The sequence below is a fragment of the Diachasma alloeum genome, unplaced genomic scaffold (genome assembly GCF_001412515.2).
Source record: "Diachasma alloeum isolate Michigan unplaced genomic scaffold, Dall2.0 Dall_scaffold_78908, whole genome shotgun sequence".
NCBI classification, from domain to species: domain Eukaryota; kingdom Metazoa; phylum Arthropoda; class Insecta; order Hymenoptera; family Braconidae; genus Diachasma; species Diachasma alloeum.
The window spans coordinates 709,104-724,010 of record NW_021683643.1 but is presented as its reverse complement, the minus strand read 5'-3'; the positions used below and the strand labels follow the sequence as shown (position 1 = coordinate 724,010).

General features: G+C 36.6%; 2 protein-coding genes across 2 annotated transcripts in view; both read right to left on the bottom strand.

Annotated features, from left to right (window-relative positions):
• Positions 1 to 4,104, bottom strand: part of LOC107047793 (lipase 3) — a 7,773-nt gene extending 3,669 nt beyond the window's left edge. The window contains exons 1-4 of the mRNA XM_015270629.1: positions 3,991 to 4,104; positions 2,495 to 2,702; positions 1,251 to 1,365; positions 941 to 1,184 (exon numbers count right to left, since the gene is read on the bottom strand). Of these exons, the coding sequence (XP_015126115.1) occupies positions 941 to 1,184; positions 1,251 to 1,365; positions 2,495 to 2,702; positions 3,991 to 4,104 (681 nt within the window). The remainder of the gene's footprint in view (positions 1 to 940; positions 1,185 to 1,250; positions 1,366 to 2,494; positions 2,703 to 3,990) is intronic.
• A 4,577-nt stretch (positions 4,105 to 8,681) lies between these two features.
• On the bottom strand, positions 8,682 to 14,608 carry LOC107047791 (lipase 3). Its single transcript, XM_015270623.1, has 8 exons — positions 14,164 to 14,608; positions 13,901 to 14,099; positions 13,702 to 13,816; positions 12,082 to 12,331; positions 11,846 to 12,004; positions 11,123 to 11,207; positions 9,080 to 9,222; positions 8,682 to 9,009 (listed from the first exon to the last, which is right to left on the bottom strand). The coding sequence occupies exons 1-8, from the start codon at positions 14,344 to 14,346 to the stop codon at positions 8,824 to 8,826; spliced, it is 1,320 nt and encodes a 439-aa protein (XP_015126109.1). The 5' UTR covers positions 14,347 to 14,608; the 3' UTR covers positions 8,682 to 8,823.
• Positions 14,609 to 14,907: the final 299 nt, after the last annotated feature.

Genomic DNA, 14,907 nt, shown 5'->3' with positions numbered 1-14,907 from the left:
TCTCCGCTTGTTGGATAAAAATGTCAAGCCTCCGCATACATGCATCTCCCCTCCACCCTCCCGTGAAATGTCGATTTTCGAGATTAAAAAAAAAACAATAATTGCATTTTTTATTTCAATAACGCATGAGTAAATAGGGATATGAACGCAGATTTAATATAGGCCCATAGAATTACGGGGACCGGCAAGGATTTGGAAAGTCTGAATGCAAGTGCTGCTTACACCTAACAAGTGCTGAAATGGGACATAACCAGAGGTAGAAAGGTCTCGGAAGCACTTGGGAAGAGGCTTCCCAAGACCTATCCAGTTCTGAACGGAGAGACCTAAGTAGAATTTGTCAGGTCCAATTATTCGACTCGGGCTACACCCTTTCAGCCAAAATTCACGTTTTTTCATTTTTCTGGCAAACTATTGATCGAATTGACGCGAAATAATTATACCGTTTTTGCGTTTTATCGTTATTGACTGACTCACGAAGTTTCCTGGTGGTTCAATCATTTTCCTGCATTTTTTCTAAAGTTTTGCGAAGTTCCGAAAAGTTTTAGAAAAAACGGAGGAAAATGATTGCACGATCATGAAATTGCGTGAGTCATTAAGTAGCGATAAAACGCAAAACGATCTATTTTTTCACGTCAATCCGATCAACAATTTACCAGAAAAATTCAAAAAACGTGAATTTTTGCTAAAAAGGTGTAATACATCCTTAAACAGCACTCAAATTTTTCGTACCCGGTAGATTCCAATGTTTCCAGTGCTAGCACTAGGATTAAAAAATATAGATACATTTAAAAAAATGTGCCACCTCGGGGGATTGGCTATCTGGACATTGCACACATGAACTTGAAACAAAGACGGTTCATACATCTCTCCAATATGGAAAAGTTCAAGGCCACCGGAAGGAATGAAAGGTGAAAACTAATTTCCATGGTTAGCGACCTACCACACCAAAGTATGTCAGCTGTGCGAGTGTCGTAACAGGGCCCCGTATGTTGGTGGTGAAGGCTGCGGGTGCAAGGCCAACGGCCAACGAGATCTTGTCGTTGTACTCCGGCCTCTCCGAGGTCATTACCCAAAATTGCGTGGTACCCTGCGAATGGCCAATGAACAAGAGTTTGGATCGATGGAGTCTCTCCAGTACGTAATCTATCATCGCCGGTAGATCGTAAATTCCTAGCTCGTGGTAACTGGGAGGATAATAAGTATTTTTTCCTTCATTATCCGGGGAACAATGGAATTATTGGAGTTTTTACCTGAAGTCCCAGAAGGTTCTGTTGCTCGGTGGAACACTGCGATGATGGCGGGAATAAATATTCCCACGATTGTTGCCCAACCAGACGTCATAGCCTTCGTCCGCCAACATGTAGGCTGGGGGAAAAATAATTTGAGATCTCAATCGATTGTTACTAGACATCATCAACTATATATAAACGTTTTCAAAACTCTTCTCGCGTGGAACTGAATATATGCGTTAAATATATTTATAACTTTAAAAAATATATGTGACATATATTGACTCATACGAGCGGATATGCCACATACTTTGCACATATATTTCGAATACTACACTTTTTGCCGCTTTTATACATGTTGAATTGTACTGTTTTTAAATGCAAAATTTTTGTCAGATATTTCCGGTACACTTTTTGGAAAATTTTTATCGAATTGAATAATGACTGAAATTTCAAGGAATTTCGTCATTGTAAATTCAGAATTTCGTGAAAAAATCAAAGAGAACTGTCAATTTCAGTTCCATTTTTTCCTGAAAATGAATAGAAAACCAGAAAATTCCGATAAATATATTCTAAAATTTTCAGGATAGTGAAGCTGAATGCGATTTAGGAGGAAAAAATCATGAAATTTCAAATTTTACAGAAAATTCAATGTAATTTGGCCCTGAATATTCGTATTAGATTGGAAATTCAAATAAATTAAGGAATTCTTGTCTTTATGCTGCTTAAAATTCTGGAAGTGAAACCTAAAATTTCATGAGTTTTTTTCCTGCAAATCCGATTCAGTGTCACAGTCCTGAAAATTAATAGTCAACTGTCCATGAAATTTAATTTTGTTTCTAACAGAGTGTATGTGTGGCACATATATACGCTGAATTTGTTAATAAGTGTACGTAATATGGTAAAAATGTATGTAAAATATATTTGGACAGCAATTTTTCTCCGCGCGAGTTCGCATTGAGCAAAATCGGATAAATCCTCGGGAATAATTAATGATCATTCCAATCGTCTTCGATGATGAGGATGGCACAATACGTTCTAATGTCAAATAACTCGGCGATTTTATCTCAGAAAATCAAGTATTTAACTTTACACACCTGGTGAATGTACATTCTGAAACTATAATTTCAGCTTCACCTTGACGGTTTCAATTTCGCATTCTCAATAAATGTAAAACCGATTGCCTCATGCTACTTTTCGAATACCAGATACTTCAAACCTGTTAAGTAGAACATAGTTTACGAGGGGGACAGAGTCTGTGTTACCGAGAGCCTTGTCAGGGCCAGTGAGGACCCAATCGGCGGAGCTACCGCCCAAGCCATGCTGAAGAAGAACCGGTGGACGATTACTTCGGATGTTGCGACGCTCTTCGCATCTTCCGAAAGGAATACGGTGCATCTCCAGGATGTAACCGTCATCGGTAACCACTCTGTGAGCCTCCAAAGGGTATCCGTATTTCGAGGCCAAATCCGGCTGCAGCCAATTTATTAATAATTCGGGATTAGTTCCATTTCACGATCACTTGTAAAGTAATTGTGAAGCAGCAGAAGAAGGGACAAATCAAAACTACTTCATGACGATTGTCTTGTGAATATCTTCGGATTTCATTTATTCGGAGGAATATTAAGAGATCTTCATTCGAGTTTAAGAAATTCTCTATAAAAAGGTCCAGTGATGAACTCGAAAAACATACGTCCATTTTTCACGTCTCATTAACGATAGTACGAAGTACTTTTCTCAGTTTTCACAAATCTGCACACTACATTCCACAAAAATCATTTTTTTAACATTCCCTTCTTGTAAATGAATAATCCAAATCTTTTGAGCTTTTAAAAAACTTATTCATCTAGCATAAAATTGATTTTTATAAATCTCTGAATATTGCAATCCTAAAAAATTGAAAATTTTAAAGGATTGCTTGTAAATTATTTTTTTTAACGAAGCATTCTTCAAAAATTGAAATTTTTCAGATGAGCAGAATGTTTCCGTTCTTAAATAATTTTTTTTTCCTCTCGTACACCCTTTCGGGTTTTTACGATTTGTTCCGTTCCCACCTCCAACCCCCTGTACCGCATTCGCCGAAGGACAAGGGAAGCCTCATTTGAGGGAAAAACCTCCCCAGGTACAGTCGTCTCTCGCGAGACTCCCGCTCGACAATGAAACCGTGAGATTTAGAGTGTCACAAATTTTGGCCCCCCAGCCGGGAATCGAATCCGAATCTCCCGCATGCCAATCCCACACTCTAACCACACAGCCACCACCGTCGGTTCAATTCTTAAATAATAAAATCATTACTGTCACGTTGATTAGAAAATTTTGAAAGGGCCCAAAACAAAATGGCCCAAATTCTTGAATATCCTTCAATAGTGCGTAGATCATGAGAGATTTTACAGATGAATATCAACAAACATCATGATCATCATCTTGATCATTTTCTCAACAATAAAGAAGGTTCTTTAATGTTTCCGAATGAACAATTGTCAAAAATGTCAGAATTGGCAGATTACGTTTACCCATTTCCGAAGATATCTACAAATTCAGTCATAAAGTGAAAAAAAAACAATTAATCTCCCAACACCTCCCTGTAAACTTAATTAGTTTGACAAAGTGCGATATTACGAGGAAATGCCAAACAAAATTTTTCAATCGATCTGTCACGGTTTACAACTCCGTTTGGGAATTAAAAATCAATCCCTCCGACAATTCGTTCTGACCCATTCCTTTTCACCACTTCACAAACTCAACAAGAACCAAATATTACAGTCGGCAGATCAGTGTCCGGATTCTTATCAAGCCCTCCGACAAAACTCGGCAAGGACCCCAACAAGCAGCTGTGAGCAAGCGCCCACAGTAGTCCTCCGTGCAGAGTCATCATTACCAGATGCAGTAACTCTTGACAGACGTTCACGCACAGTCCTTTATAACATTCAACTGAGTACCAAAGTGGGCATGTGCACAGCCACTTGTTTCACAGCAGTTTTCAATTGATTACCGTTCCCTCCATGTAACTAAGTGGCGCTTGCCCTCGACAGCACCCTTTTATGCACGTGCCCGGTGGCTGAACCGTGTGGGCTTAGGTAGTGGATAAAATCTCTCTCCTTTGGATCTACTGGATTTGAGTAAAAGTGAGACACCGAGTGACTTTGAAGGAGTCTATTTCACTGCAGGATTGACAGTTTTTGTGCACGAAGAAAAACATGATGAAAATTGTCGGGAAGATATGGGCAAAAATTAACGAGCAGAATGGAAATGCACGGGGAAAAATAGTGCGGAAAAAGTACCACATTGTTAGAAAATTACTCTTGAAATTTCAAGTGAAAAAGCTTGAAATTTTCAACAACGACAAAGTTCCATGAAATTTCTGCGTATTTCTTCATTGACGAATCAGTTAATTTCTAGAATATTCAAGTTATTCTCGATTTTCAGGTCCATACGCCACAGAAAACCATGATGAAAATTGTCGCGAAGATATGGGCATAAATTAAATATTAATTAAAATTAAACTATTAATTAAATTAATTATTAATAGCGCGGAAAAAATACCACACTGTTGGGAAATTACTCTTTAAATTTCAAGTGGAAAAACTTGACATTTTTATCAACGACAAAGTTACATGAAATTTCTGCATATTTCTTCATTGACGAATCAGTTAATTTCTAGAATATTCAAGTTATTCTCGATTTTCAGGTCCATACGCCACAGAAAACCATGATGAAAATTGTCGCGAAGATATGGGCATAAATTAAATATTAATTAAAATTAAACTATTAATTAAATTAATTATTAATAGCGCGGAAAAAATACCACACTGTTGGGAAATTACTCTTTAAATTTCAAGTGGAAAAACTTGACATTTTTATCAACGACAAAGTTACATGAAATTTCTGCATATTTCTTCATTGACGAATCAGTTAATTTCTAGAATATTCAAGTTATTCTCGATTTTCAGGTCCATACGGCACAGAAAAACATGATGAAAATTGTCGCGAAGATATGGGCACAAGTTAAAGAGTAGAATGGAAATGCATGGAGAAAAATAGTGCGGAAAAAATACCACACTGTTAGGAAATTACTCTTTAAATTTCAAGTGGAAAAGCTTGCCATTTTTAACAACGACAAAGTTACATGAAATTTCTGCATACTTCTTCATTGATGACTCAGTTAATTTCTTGAATATTCAAGTTATTTTCGATTCTCAGGTCCATGCAGCACTGAAAAACCTTGAAAATTTTGGAAATTCAGGCAACAACTTTTCTGAATTCTCAATCTATTGAGAATTGAATTGTATGTGATGTTCAATTTTCACGATGAGTTTGGAAATTCAAGCTTTCATTGAAAAATCAATGATTGTTTAACATGGAAAACCCAATTTTCTTGAATTTTCAAGATAAATGAGAAGTTTAGTGAATACTTTCAGTTGATGTTTTGAGGTTTAATTTAACCTCACAACATCGAAAATTCAGTTGACGCTGTGACTGACATTTCAAGAAATTTCTAACAGTGCATGGAAATCACGTGAAAATTACGGTGTTTGAAGTGATTGTGATGTATCGCTATAGATTCACAGAAATCACTGGTCTCTGAGTGAATTTTTATGGAGTGTCGCGTAAAAATAGTTTTTGTCCATAAAATTTCCAGAACTCAAGATGAAAAATCTATTTTTTATTCCAGATTTTTTCCGGGTGCTCAGATAAAATTTCCGAAAACATTCTCCTTTAGACACAGGAATTCTATTAGAATTCTCCTCATAAATTCAATTTGTTTTTTGCGCTAATTCTATTAAAAATGATTAAAAATTATGGAATTCTTTTCTATAGGTATTTGTTTATAGAAAAAAATCTACAGATGTTGATTTTTCTATTGAATAGAATTGCTTAAACAGAGCGCTAGTTTTTTCTATCAAATCCTTTTATACGGGTAATTTTTAATATTGTGTAAATGAAGTGAAAATGCCGTAACAATTTTCGTTACACGCGTAATTTTCATGAAATTTTTTTCTCAGAAATTCTACTATTTCAGGGAGAATGACCTACAGTGCGATAAATTCTCCAGAATTTTTCTATGATTTTTTCCTCGGAGTACATTCCACTCTCCGAGCGACGATTACATTCGAGAATCGTATCTTTGATATTCAGTATGTTCACCTTCTCTCCATATTAATCATTCAAATATTCATGGGGTCATTGGGGAACCATGTCTAGGTCACCGATTCGTGACATTCCATTGAGGCGAGACTAATCCATCGATTATTATCCCTCAAAACATACAATTAAGCAATGATTCACGAATCTAAATCTACGGAGTTGCTCGGCTCTCCTATCTTGTTCACAGATATGTCCGAAGTATTTAAAAAACTGGGTAATTCTGGGTACGTTCACGCTATACGTGGAGACACTTGCGAAATTTTCAGGTGCAAGGAGGTCGGGGCTTCGAGCACTGCAAGGTCGATTGCACCACAAACACACAGCGACTTCCCGCGATAACATTCAGGCTTTTCCAACTTAACATGGGGCACTATCATTTCCACCGACCAATCTACCTAGTTCTGCAATAAAACCTTCTTTTTTTCTGGCAGCCAAAATCATCTTCATCTATTGTAATCATATAATTCAAGGATTTTTTCCGATAACCAGGTGCATGCGGGTAATAAAAGTCGTAATCGTTTATTGAATAGCAGTGTCATGAATGATTTAATGATGTCAGTGTATCATGTGGCGATGATGGAAAAAAATGGGATGATATTGTGAATCGATTGTTTTGAAATGGGCACAAAGTATCACGTAGCAACAAATTGAATGGAAAAACCTTTCGCTAGGAAATCGTACGATAAAAACTCAGGAACTTATGAATATGCAATAAATTAAGTCATTTAGATTTTTTTCCGGAAATCCGTAGGACCTAACTTTTGGGTGGTATTGTCTCGGGATATATATTAAATATGTGGGTTAACTAATGGGTCAGATACAGTGGAGGAGAATTTCTTAGAAACATTCGAGTGCTGATTGCTCTATCAATTAATTTCTGGTAATATTTGTAAAGATTTCTGGTCAAATTTCCGGGAGATTCGATGACTGTTTCACAAATCAAAAAAAAAATTTGAATTTATCATAGTTGTTTCTGAAATTTTTTCTATAATTTCAAATATTTAATATCTTACCGAACATAAATGAACACAGATAAACATGAATATAATTAAAATAAAGACCAATGGTTTGATTTTGTCAAATAAAATCAACCCGAATGAGAAAAAAAAGTTGGAGAAAACAGCTTCAAAATCACAGAAGAAGTGCAAAAATTTAACATTATCCATTTTTTCATTTTATTGTATCTTCAATTTTATGGATAAAAGAACTGGACATTGCCCGAGGGCAATGTCCAGTTCTGAAATTTCTACTCGAATTTGTAAAAAATGTGAGGTGAAGGACAACTTTTCCCATTCGTAAAGTAACTTTTGGCGAACGAACAGTAAAATTTGTGAGCTGTTGACATAGATTTGTGAAACTTTCATCGAAATACGAGAAGAATTCACGTGTTCTCTAATTGAATTTCCAGCATTAAAATTTCTCTCCCATGACTTTGCACCCTTTTCCCATTGCTAGCATCTGAATTTTTAAAAGAAAATTTGGAATATGCGATCATCGCCAATTACTACAATTGTATTATTGTACATCAACTGTTGCGACTTCGTGAACTTGAGAGAGTTGACCGAAGTCCTCTACCATTTTCACCAGGATCGAAACTGTAGAAGTGATTTATCTTGTCGTCAACATTCCACTTCACGTTTTGAGTCAAACTATTTACCACTGGCTCACGAATCTTCGCATCTGTTCCATTGACACTCACGACAATCACCCACTGTACCTCAAGGAGGTGAAGCTCTTCATTAAGATTTTTTTGAAATGGGATTTGAATGAAAACTACCTTTTTTATGGTAAATATTATTAGAACATTAATCTTTCATTTGTTTTAATCATTTCCAAATCTTTTTTTACTCTGACTTTTTATTGATCTCTGATCGACCCCTCGTCAACCCCTTGAATTTCTCAATTTTAGCCTTTTTTCTATGCACACCACTATGCCCCGGCCACCCCTCTTTGCCCCAGTTTCCTTTTCCTTTTTGGTACTGCATCTCAGTGTTTTTTTCACTCAAACTAAACAACAACCAGTTTGTGGAAATCATAAACTTTTTTTCTCCGTGTTGAGTCGTAAATACGCATTAGTCACAGGTGATTGTACATTCTCTCCTTTTCCTCGATTATTAATTCCGTCACTTCTGAATGTTAAACGACATCTCATTCTTCACCTGTGTATATTCCTTCAATTCTGCTGTACTCCACTTATCACACAATGGATGGCACCAAGTTACTATGACATTGTTGACTCCAAAAATTCTTAACAATAAAAGGTCTCCACGGAATTAAAAAAGCCATTAATCCTTTGTTCTTCTTGATCATTTCAAGTTTCATTTATTCATAAACGATACAAAATATTGTCATAAATACGTATTATCTACAGAGGTAGTTTGAGTATTAACAAGTTAATGGCACAGTCTCCACATTTTACAATCTCTGAATTATTATTAATGAAAATTATTCATGCATTAATAACATTCTGTGTTCCATTGAAATCGATGTTGTAGTCTTTCAGGACATCGATGACATCGTCGTATAAAAATCTTCCAGTTTCGTTGAGGAAAAGAAAGTCGAGGTGACTGAATTTCGAATGTTGAATTTCTCTCACTGTTGTTTTTGATAATTTCTTTCTCACCGCATCGATATCCTGCAACGATCAATAACAATCAAACATCCAAATATTCACAGCGTATTCGTGCGATAGAAATAATACAAACCGTTTTCGTAGTGAATGGATCGTTCGACGCATAGTAGAGATAACATGGAGCTGATATTTTATCAAGTGGATATTCCGGTGGTTTTAAACTCTGATATTTGAATAAATTTCCCATCGGTCCAAAATCAAATTGTTGAAATTTTCCTACAAATGCAAACAAATGTGTGAATAACCTGTGTCAAGTAAAGTTTTTGACAGGAAAATCATTGAGTGTGTTAGGGATAAGAATAGAACTCCTTGGGCGCTTTTAAACCTAGTCTAGTCACCATACGCGATTCTGCGGCTTTGGCCACCTCCACGGGGATTCCCCGTCGTATTATTCAGGCCCGGGCGTTGCCGAATTCACTCTACGCTACCCGGGCGCGCTTAGCGAGTTTGCGGCGACGTCGCGTCATGGGCAATTCATTTAAGATACTTCCTCAATCACTTATACCTGGTAGAAATTTTGCAATGTACTGAAGACGTAAAATTTGGATCATATTTTGTTGAGCACATTCAAAAACGATTCCCAAAATTTTAAGTATCGCTTCCACGCCAACTTTTAAGATATCCATCGTCAAAAATTGAAAAAACACAAAAATTGAATGTTTGACGATGCATATCTCAAAAATTGCCGTGGAAAACATACTTGAAATTTTGGGAATCGTTTTTGAATGTGCTCAACAACATATGATCAAAATTTTGCGTCTTCAGTACAATACGAAATTTCTACCAGCTATAAGGGACTGAGGAAGTACCTTAATATGGGGAAAAAAATTCATCTGTCCGAAATAATTCGTTTTCTTTAGGAATTTTGGGAAATATGTTGTTCTAAAAACTACTATAATTATTATAATAAAGTCAATTTTTTTTTAATTTCTCCGGTTAGCCAGTCGATGGCAATTAAAGAAAAACGACGCGCTGCGGCGTTTCCCTCATATAGTGATCAATAAGTTTAACTTGGGGATAAATTTCCCTACAGTGGATAGATCCTGGAATACGGTGGAGTAATTAGTGGGAAATATGGGTATTTATTACTTATAATTATTAATAGAGGTATTGATCTACTCGAACTAACTCATAATTATGCAAAACGGATAAATATGAAATGATCACAACATTGAAACAAAAAGTATTTTCAAAAAAAAATTTCTTCTCGTATACCCCTTCGGGTCTTTACGATTTGTTCCCTTCCCCCCCCTCAACCCCCTGTACCGCATTCGCCGAAAGACAAGGGAAAACCTCATTTGAGGGAAAAACCTGCCCAGGTACAGTCGTCTCTTGCGGGACTCCCGCTCGACAATGAAACCGTGAGATGTAGAGTATCACAAATTTTGGCCCCTCCCAGCCGGGAATCGAACCCGGGTCTCCCGCATACCAATCCCACACTAACCGCACAGCCATCGTCGTCGGTTTGAAACAAAAAGTATGAAACTCGATTTTACATTGACGACTGAACTCCCGAATAGTCACGAGTCTAGCTTATATAATAATTAAGCATGTCACGTTACGACATTGGTAAACAGTGTTGCACATGAGCGTTGATTTAGTAAAGCAATGAGTGAAGTAAGTTCAACTCAATTCATCCTTCAACATCCTTACTTTTGTCAACAAACTATTACTTAATATAACAATATTATTCTAGGGCATAACAAGTGAAGAATATCATGGTAATGTCAAATCCAACAAATTATCCTAACGTTTTCTCCAGAAAATTTGAAATCTATGGGAAATACTATTCTTTTTTTTTTAATTGCTCTTGGAAATTCAGTACCTGCAATAGTTTGCATAGAAATATTTGGATGCTTCTGTACAGTCTCTTTTACTGACTTTTTTCTGTAAAAATCTCTCTGCATGAATTTTAATATTTTTTTCTTCTAATATTTCTACAGAAATCGTTTTCCATAGATTTCCGATAAAATTTTTCAGTGAATGCGCTAGATTTTACTCTTGGATTTTTTCATACATGTCACATCGGGCAAGATTGCTTACAGCGTTTCATTTTTCATGCAAAAAATCTCAATTGCACATGATAAGGTTGTTGTTATATTGTTGTTATACTAACCACTGATCGTTATTTGTCGATAATGAATGAATGTGTCCATAGACGTTCCTTGAGGGTAATGATTCAGCAAGCGCGGCAGCATTGTCTGATAATCATGGAAAAGTACATAAAATCAATCAACATAATTACAGAGAAAGAGCTCATTTGCAGTCCAATGACTCTTCCCACACTTTCGCAAAGAAAGAATAAAATGTCATGGAAATTGCAGTGGTAATTTACAGGACATTGAAGCAACATCGTATGACGCTATTAAAATTATTTAAATGACGGGGAAAATAATGAAATATCTAATTTCACTGAAAAGTCAATGGAATTCCAAGTTTTGGGGAGCAGAAAGACGAGAATTCCCAAAAATACTTGAATTTTTAATCAAAACATGACTGTTCAGCACTGAATTAGGCCGAATTATTAATTAATTAAAAATTTAAGAATACATTTATCTGAATTTTCATGATTCCTACGAATCTTTACGAGATATTGAACTGAAATTTACACTTCCCATAGATTTTTTACTAAATTCTCAACTGTCAGTGACAAAATTCATTCAAATTTCAGTGAAATTGTCACGTGATGAAAATTTCTCAGAAGTGTACGGAAATTACAACCAAGAATTTTCAAACATTCTTCATGACATTGACATTTCCCAGAGCATAATTATGAATAATCAATTAAACATCATTAATACCAAGATCTCAAAGAGAGAGAAATGATTGAGTGTCTCACAATATCAAACGCCTCGAAGTTAGTCAAACCGGTGAGATACTGCACTATTGTCTGGCAAATTGATTGGGTGCTCCTGCTCTGGCACAATCTCGCATAACTGCTCATGTTGAGAGAATTTCGAGGAAAGAGTTCGTGTCGATTGAGCAAACGAAGGGCTTCCTGTACCAATCAGTGAGGATACATAATTATTCAGTCGTGCGAATTCAATTCTCCAACAATAAAATTAATGGATAAACCTCGATTTGATTCCCGTATCGAATTCCAACGGTGGGGAAGAAACCGGGAAGAGTGTGCGTGATAATCGCCACTGGTGCCCACAGCAGGACCACATTCACCTTCAAATTGTACTCAGGTCGTTTTGATAAAAGAACCAGTTCCACTGTGCCACCCATTGAGTGTCCCACCAGGGATACTTGGGACTGTCCAGTTAATGATAACATGTAGTCGATTGTTGCTGCTGTATCGTAAGTTCCGACTTCGTGCCAACTGGAAGAAAAAATTGGCAAAGGAATTTATTCGTTCGGCTTGATTATTCACATCACATGGAGGAAAACACGAAAAATCACCATACAACGCAGATAATCGGAGAACAAAATGGCATTTTAGGAATTTTATTTATTTATTTATCATTTTTATTTTTAGAGCATAAAGGACATTGTCCCCTTTGTAACGTAACTTTGGGCGAACGAACAGTAAAATTTGTGAGCTGTTGACATAGTACAAGAAAGGTGAATAAATATTATCGAATGTTCAGCGATTTTGTACGGCACATAGTTCAGTAATTTTTATTTCATTTTTCGTGGAACTTCCCGTTAATTTGTTTCTTCCTGTAGTCGATCGGGATTTGGGACTTTTAATTGAAAAATGATTCGTAAAAAAAATTCCGCTCACAGCACTAAACGTTCGATTAGTTGAATTTATATAATTTTTTCCACAATTTCAATTATTTAATATCTCACCGAACATAAGTGAACACAGATAAACATGAATATAACTAAAATAAAAACCAATGGTTTTATCTTATCAAATAAAATCAACAGCAGCAAAATCACAGAAGTGAAAAAATTAACATTATCAATTTTTTCATTTTATTGTATCTTCAATTTTCTGGATAAATAGTACTAATTACTGACTGAAAGCCCTCGGGCAATGCCCAGTTGTGAAATTCGTACTCGAAATTGCAGAAAACATGTGAGGGGAAAGAGAACTTTTCACCTTCGTAACGTAACTGTTCGCGAACAGACAGTGAAATTTGTGAGCTGTTGACTTGATGCAAAAAAGAGGAACAAATGTTATTGAATATTCCGCGCATTTGTACGGTACATAGTTCACTAATTTTTACTACATTATTCGCGGAATTGCTCGTTAATTTTTTTCTCCCTGTAGTCGATTGGGATCTAGGACTTTTAATTAAAAAATGATACATAAAAAAAACTCGGTTCGCATCACTAAACGTTCGATTAGTTGAATTTATGCAAACTTTTCCACAATTAAAAATAAACATAAATATAATTAATATAAAACCCTTTAGTTTCATTTTATCAAATAAAATCAACCCGACTGAGAACACGCGTTAAAGAAAACAGAATGACGTTAAAAACTAAAAAGAATAAAAAAGCCCTGAAAAACGAATAAAATTTAAACACTCAGTACCATTAGATAAAGCGATGACACGAAAAGATCTTGAAGTCGAAAAGAAATGTGGCTAATTTCCATAAAACCAATTTTGCAGCGTTCAATTATCACTAAAACAGGTCTTTAAAAAAATGTGCCACCCATCCCAAACTCCGAGTTAACTGGACTCATCTCATTTTACGACTTCGCTACCAAATGATCCGTTAGATTTTTCATCAAACCTGAATCTCCAAAATTTTGCGTCATCCGGGGACAGCCTCTCGTGCCGCCTCGAGTAAAAGTTTCCGCGTGTGTTCAGTGCCCAGACATCATAGCCCTCATCAACCAGCATAAAAGCTGCAAGCGAACGTGACGATTCCCCGATTAAATCATGATTGATCAATTTTTATCACTTCTAAAACCCACTCATCCAGACTTTACCGAGATCCCGTCCAGCTCCTCGCAGGACCCAAACGTCGGACGCCGCGAGGAGTCCATGAAGCAGAAGAACCGCAGGTTTTCCATTAGCAGCGGGTGCCTTCGGACCACTTGTTATTCTATGTACCGACAGTATATACCCATCCTCGGTCGTAACATCATGCTCCTCCGCTTCATATCCGGCTTGAGACACTAATTCAATCTAAAATCAATCAAGGAAGAGCTTACTTCCTCCAGTCTGCAATTTAACCCCGGAAATAACTTACAAACGTCTCCACATTATCCTTCACCACTTCGTTATCGGAGATTTGTCGTTGTCGTAGATGCCGTTGTGTATTGAAATAGCTGCTCCTATTGAACTTTGTATTCCTAGACCCGGCAAATCGCGAACTAACGGATCCAATCGACAGAATGGCCACCAGAACAAGGCAGCCCGTACCATTCCGCATTGCGAACTTAGATGAGCGTTTATCATCAATAGTTAATGGCCACTATACACACCGACTATTTATGTCACTTTTTTCTCCTACCCCTGCCTGCCATCGTCGGCCTTTATTGTTTCGCTTTCTCAATTCTTCAGGTCCAATGTTGTTGCGGGATGGTGGTTATCCTTTTGTTGTCAACCTTGACCAATGATCAAGTAATGAAGAACACAACACGTGTAGCACTCAAAAATTCATGTATGAAAGCTAGTCTACAGGGTTGAGTAACATCAGTTATGTGTCCTCGGAAGATAAAGGCTTATCCTTGACTCCACTTTGTTTTTTTCTTTCTTCACATCGGAGACAAATTTTCTACTCGATATTTGTTCCCCTCTTTTTTGGCAATTGATTAAATGGATAAGCGGTAAATGTCAAGCATTTCGAATTTCTACTTTTCCTATCTCTTCATCGTGTCGAGCCTGGAAGACACGCAGCGGGTATAGTGGCTCCAACACTTCTCCGTCAGTGTCTGACTGGGTGACCATTGTATACGGACTTGGAATGATGCCAAGCGCATACATAATGAGC

Excerpts from the sequence above, each read along its gene's own strand:
- LOC107047791 (XM_015270623.1), bottom strand. The coding sequence starts at position 14,346 with ATGCGGAATGGTACGGGCTGCCTTGTTCTGGTGGCCATTCTGTCGATT. Across the intron at positions 13,817-13,900 it reads AGGAGCTGGACGGGATCTCG|CTTTTATGCTGGTTGATGAG; the intron begins GTAAAGTCTGGA and ends GTTCGCTTGCAG. Across the intron at positions 9,223-11,122 it reads TCGACAAATAACGATCAGTG|GAAAATTTCAACAATTTGAT; the intron begins GTTAGTATAACA and ends TTGCATTTGTAG.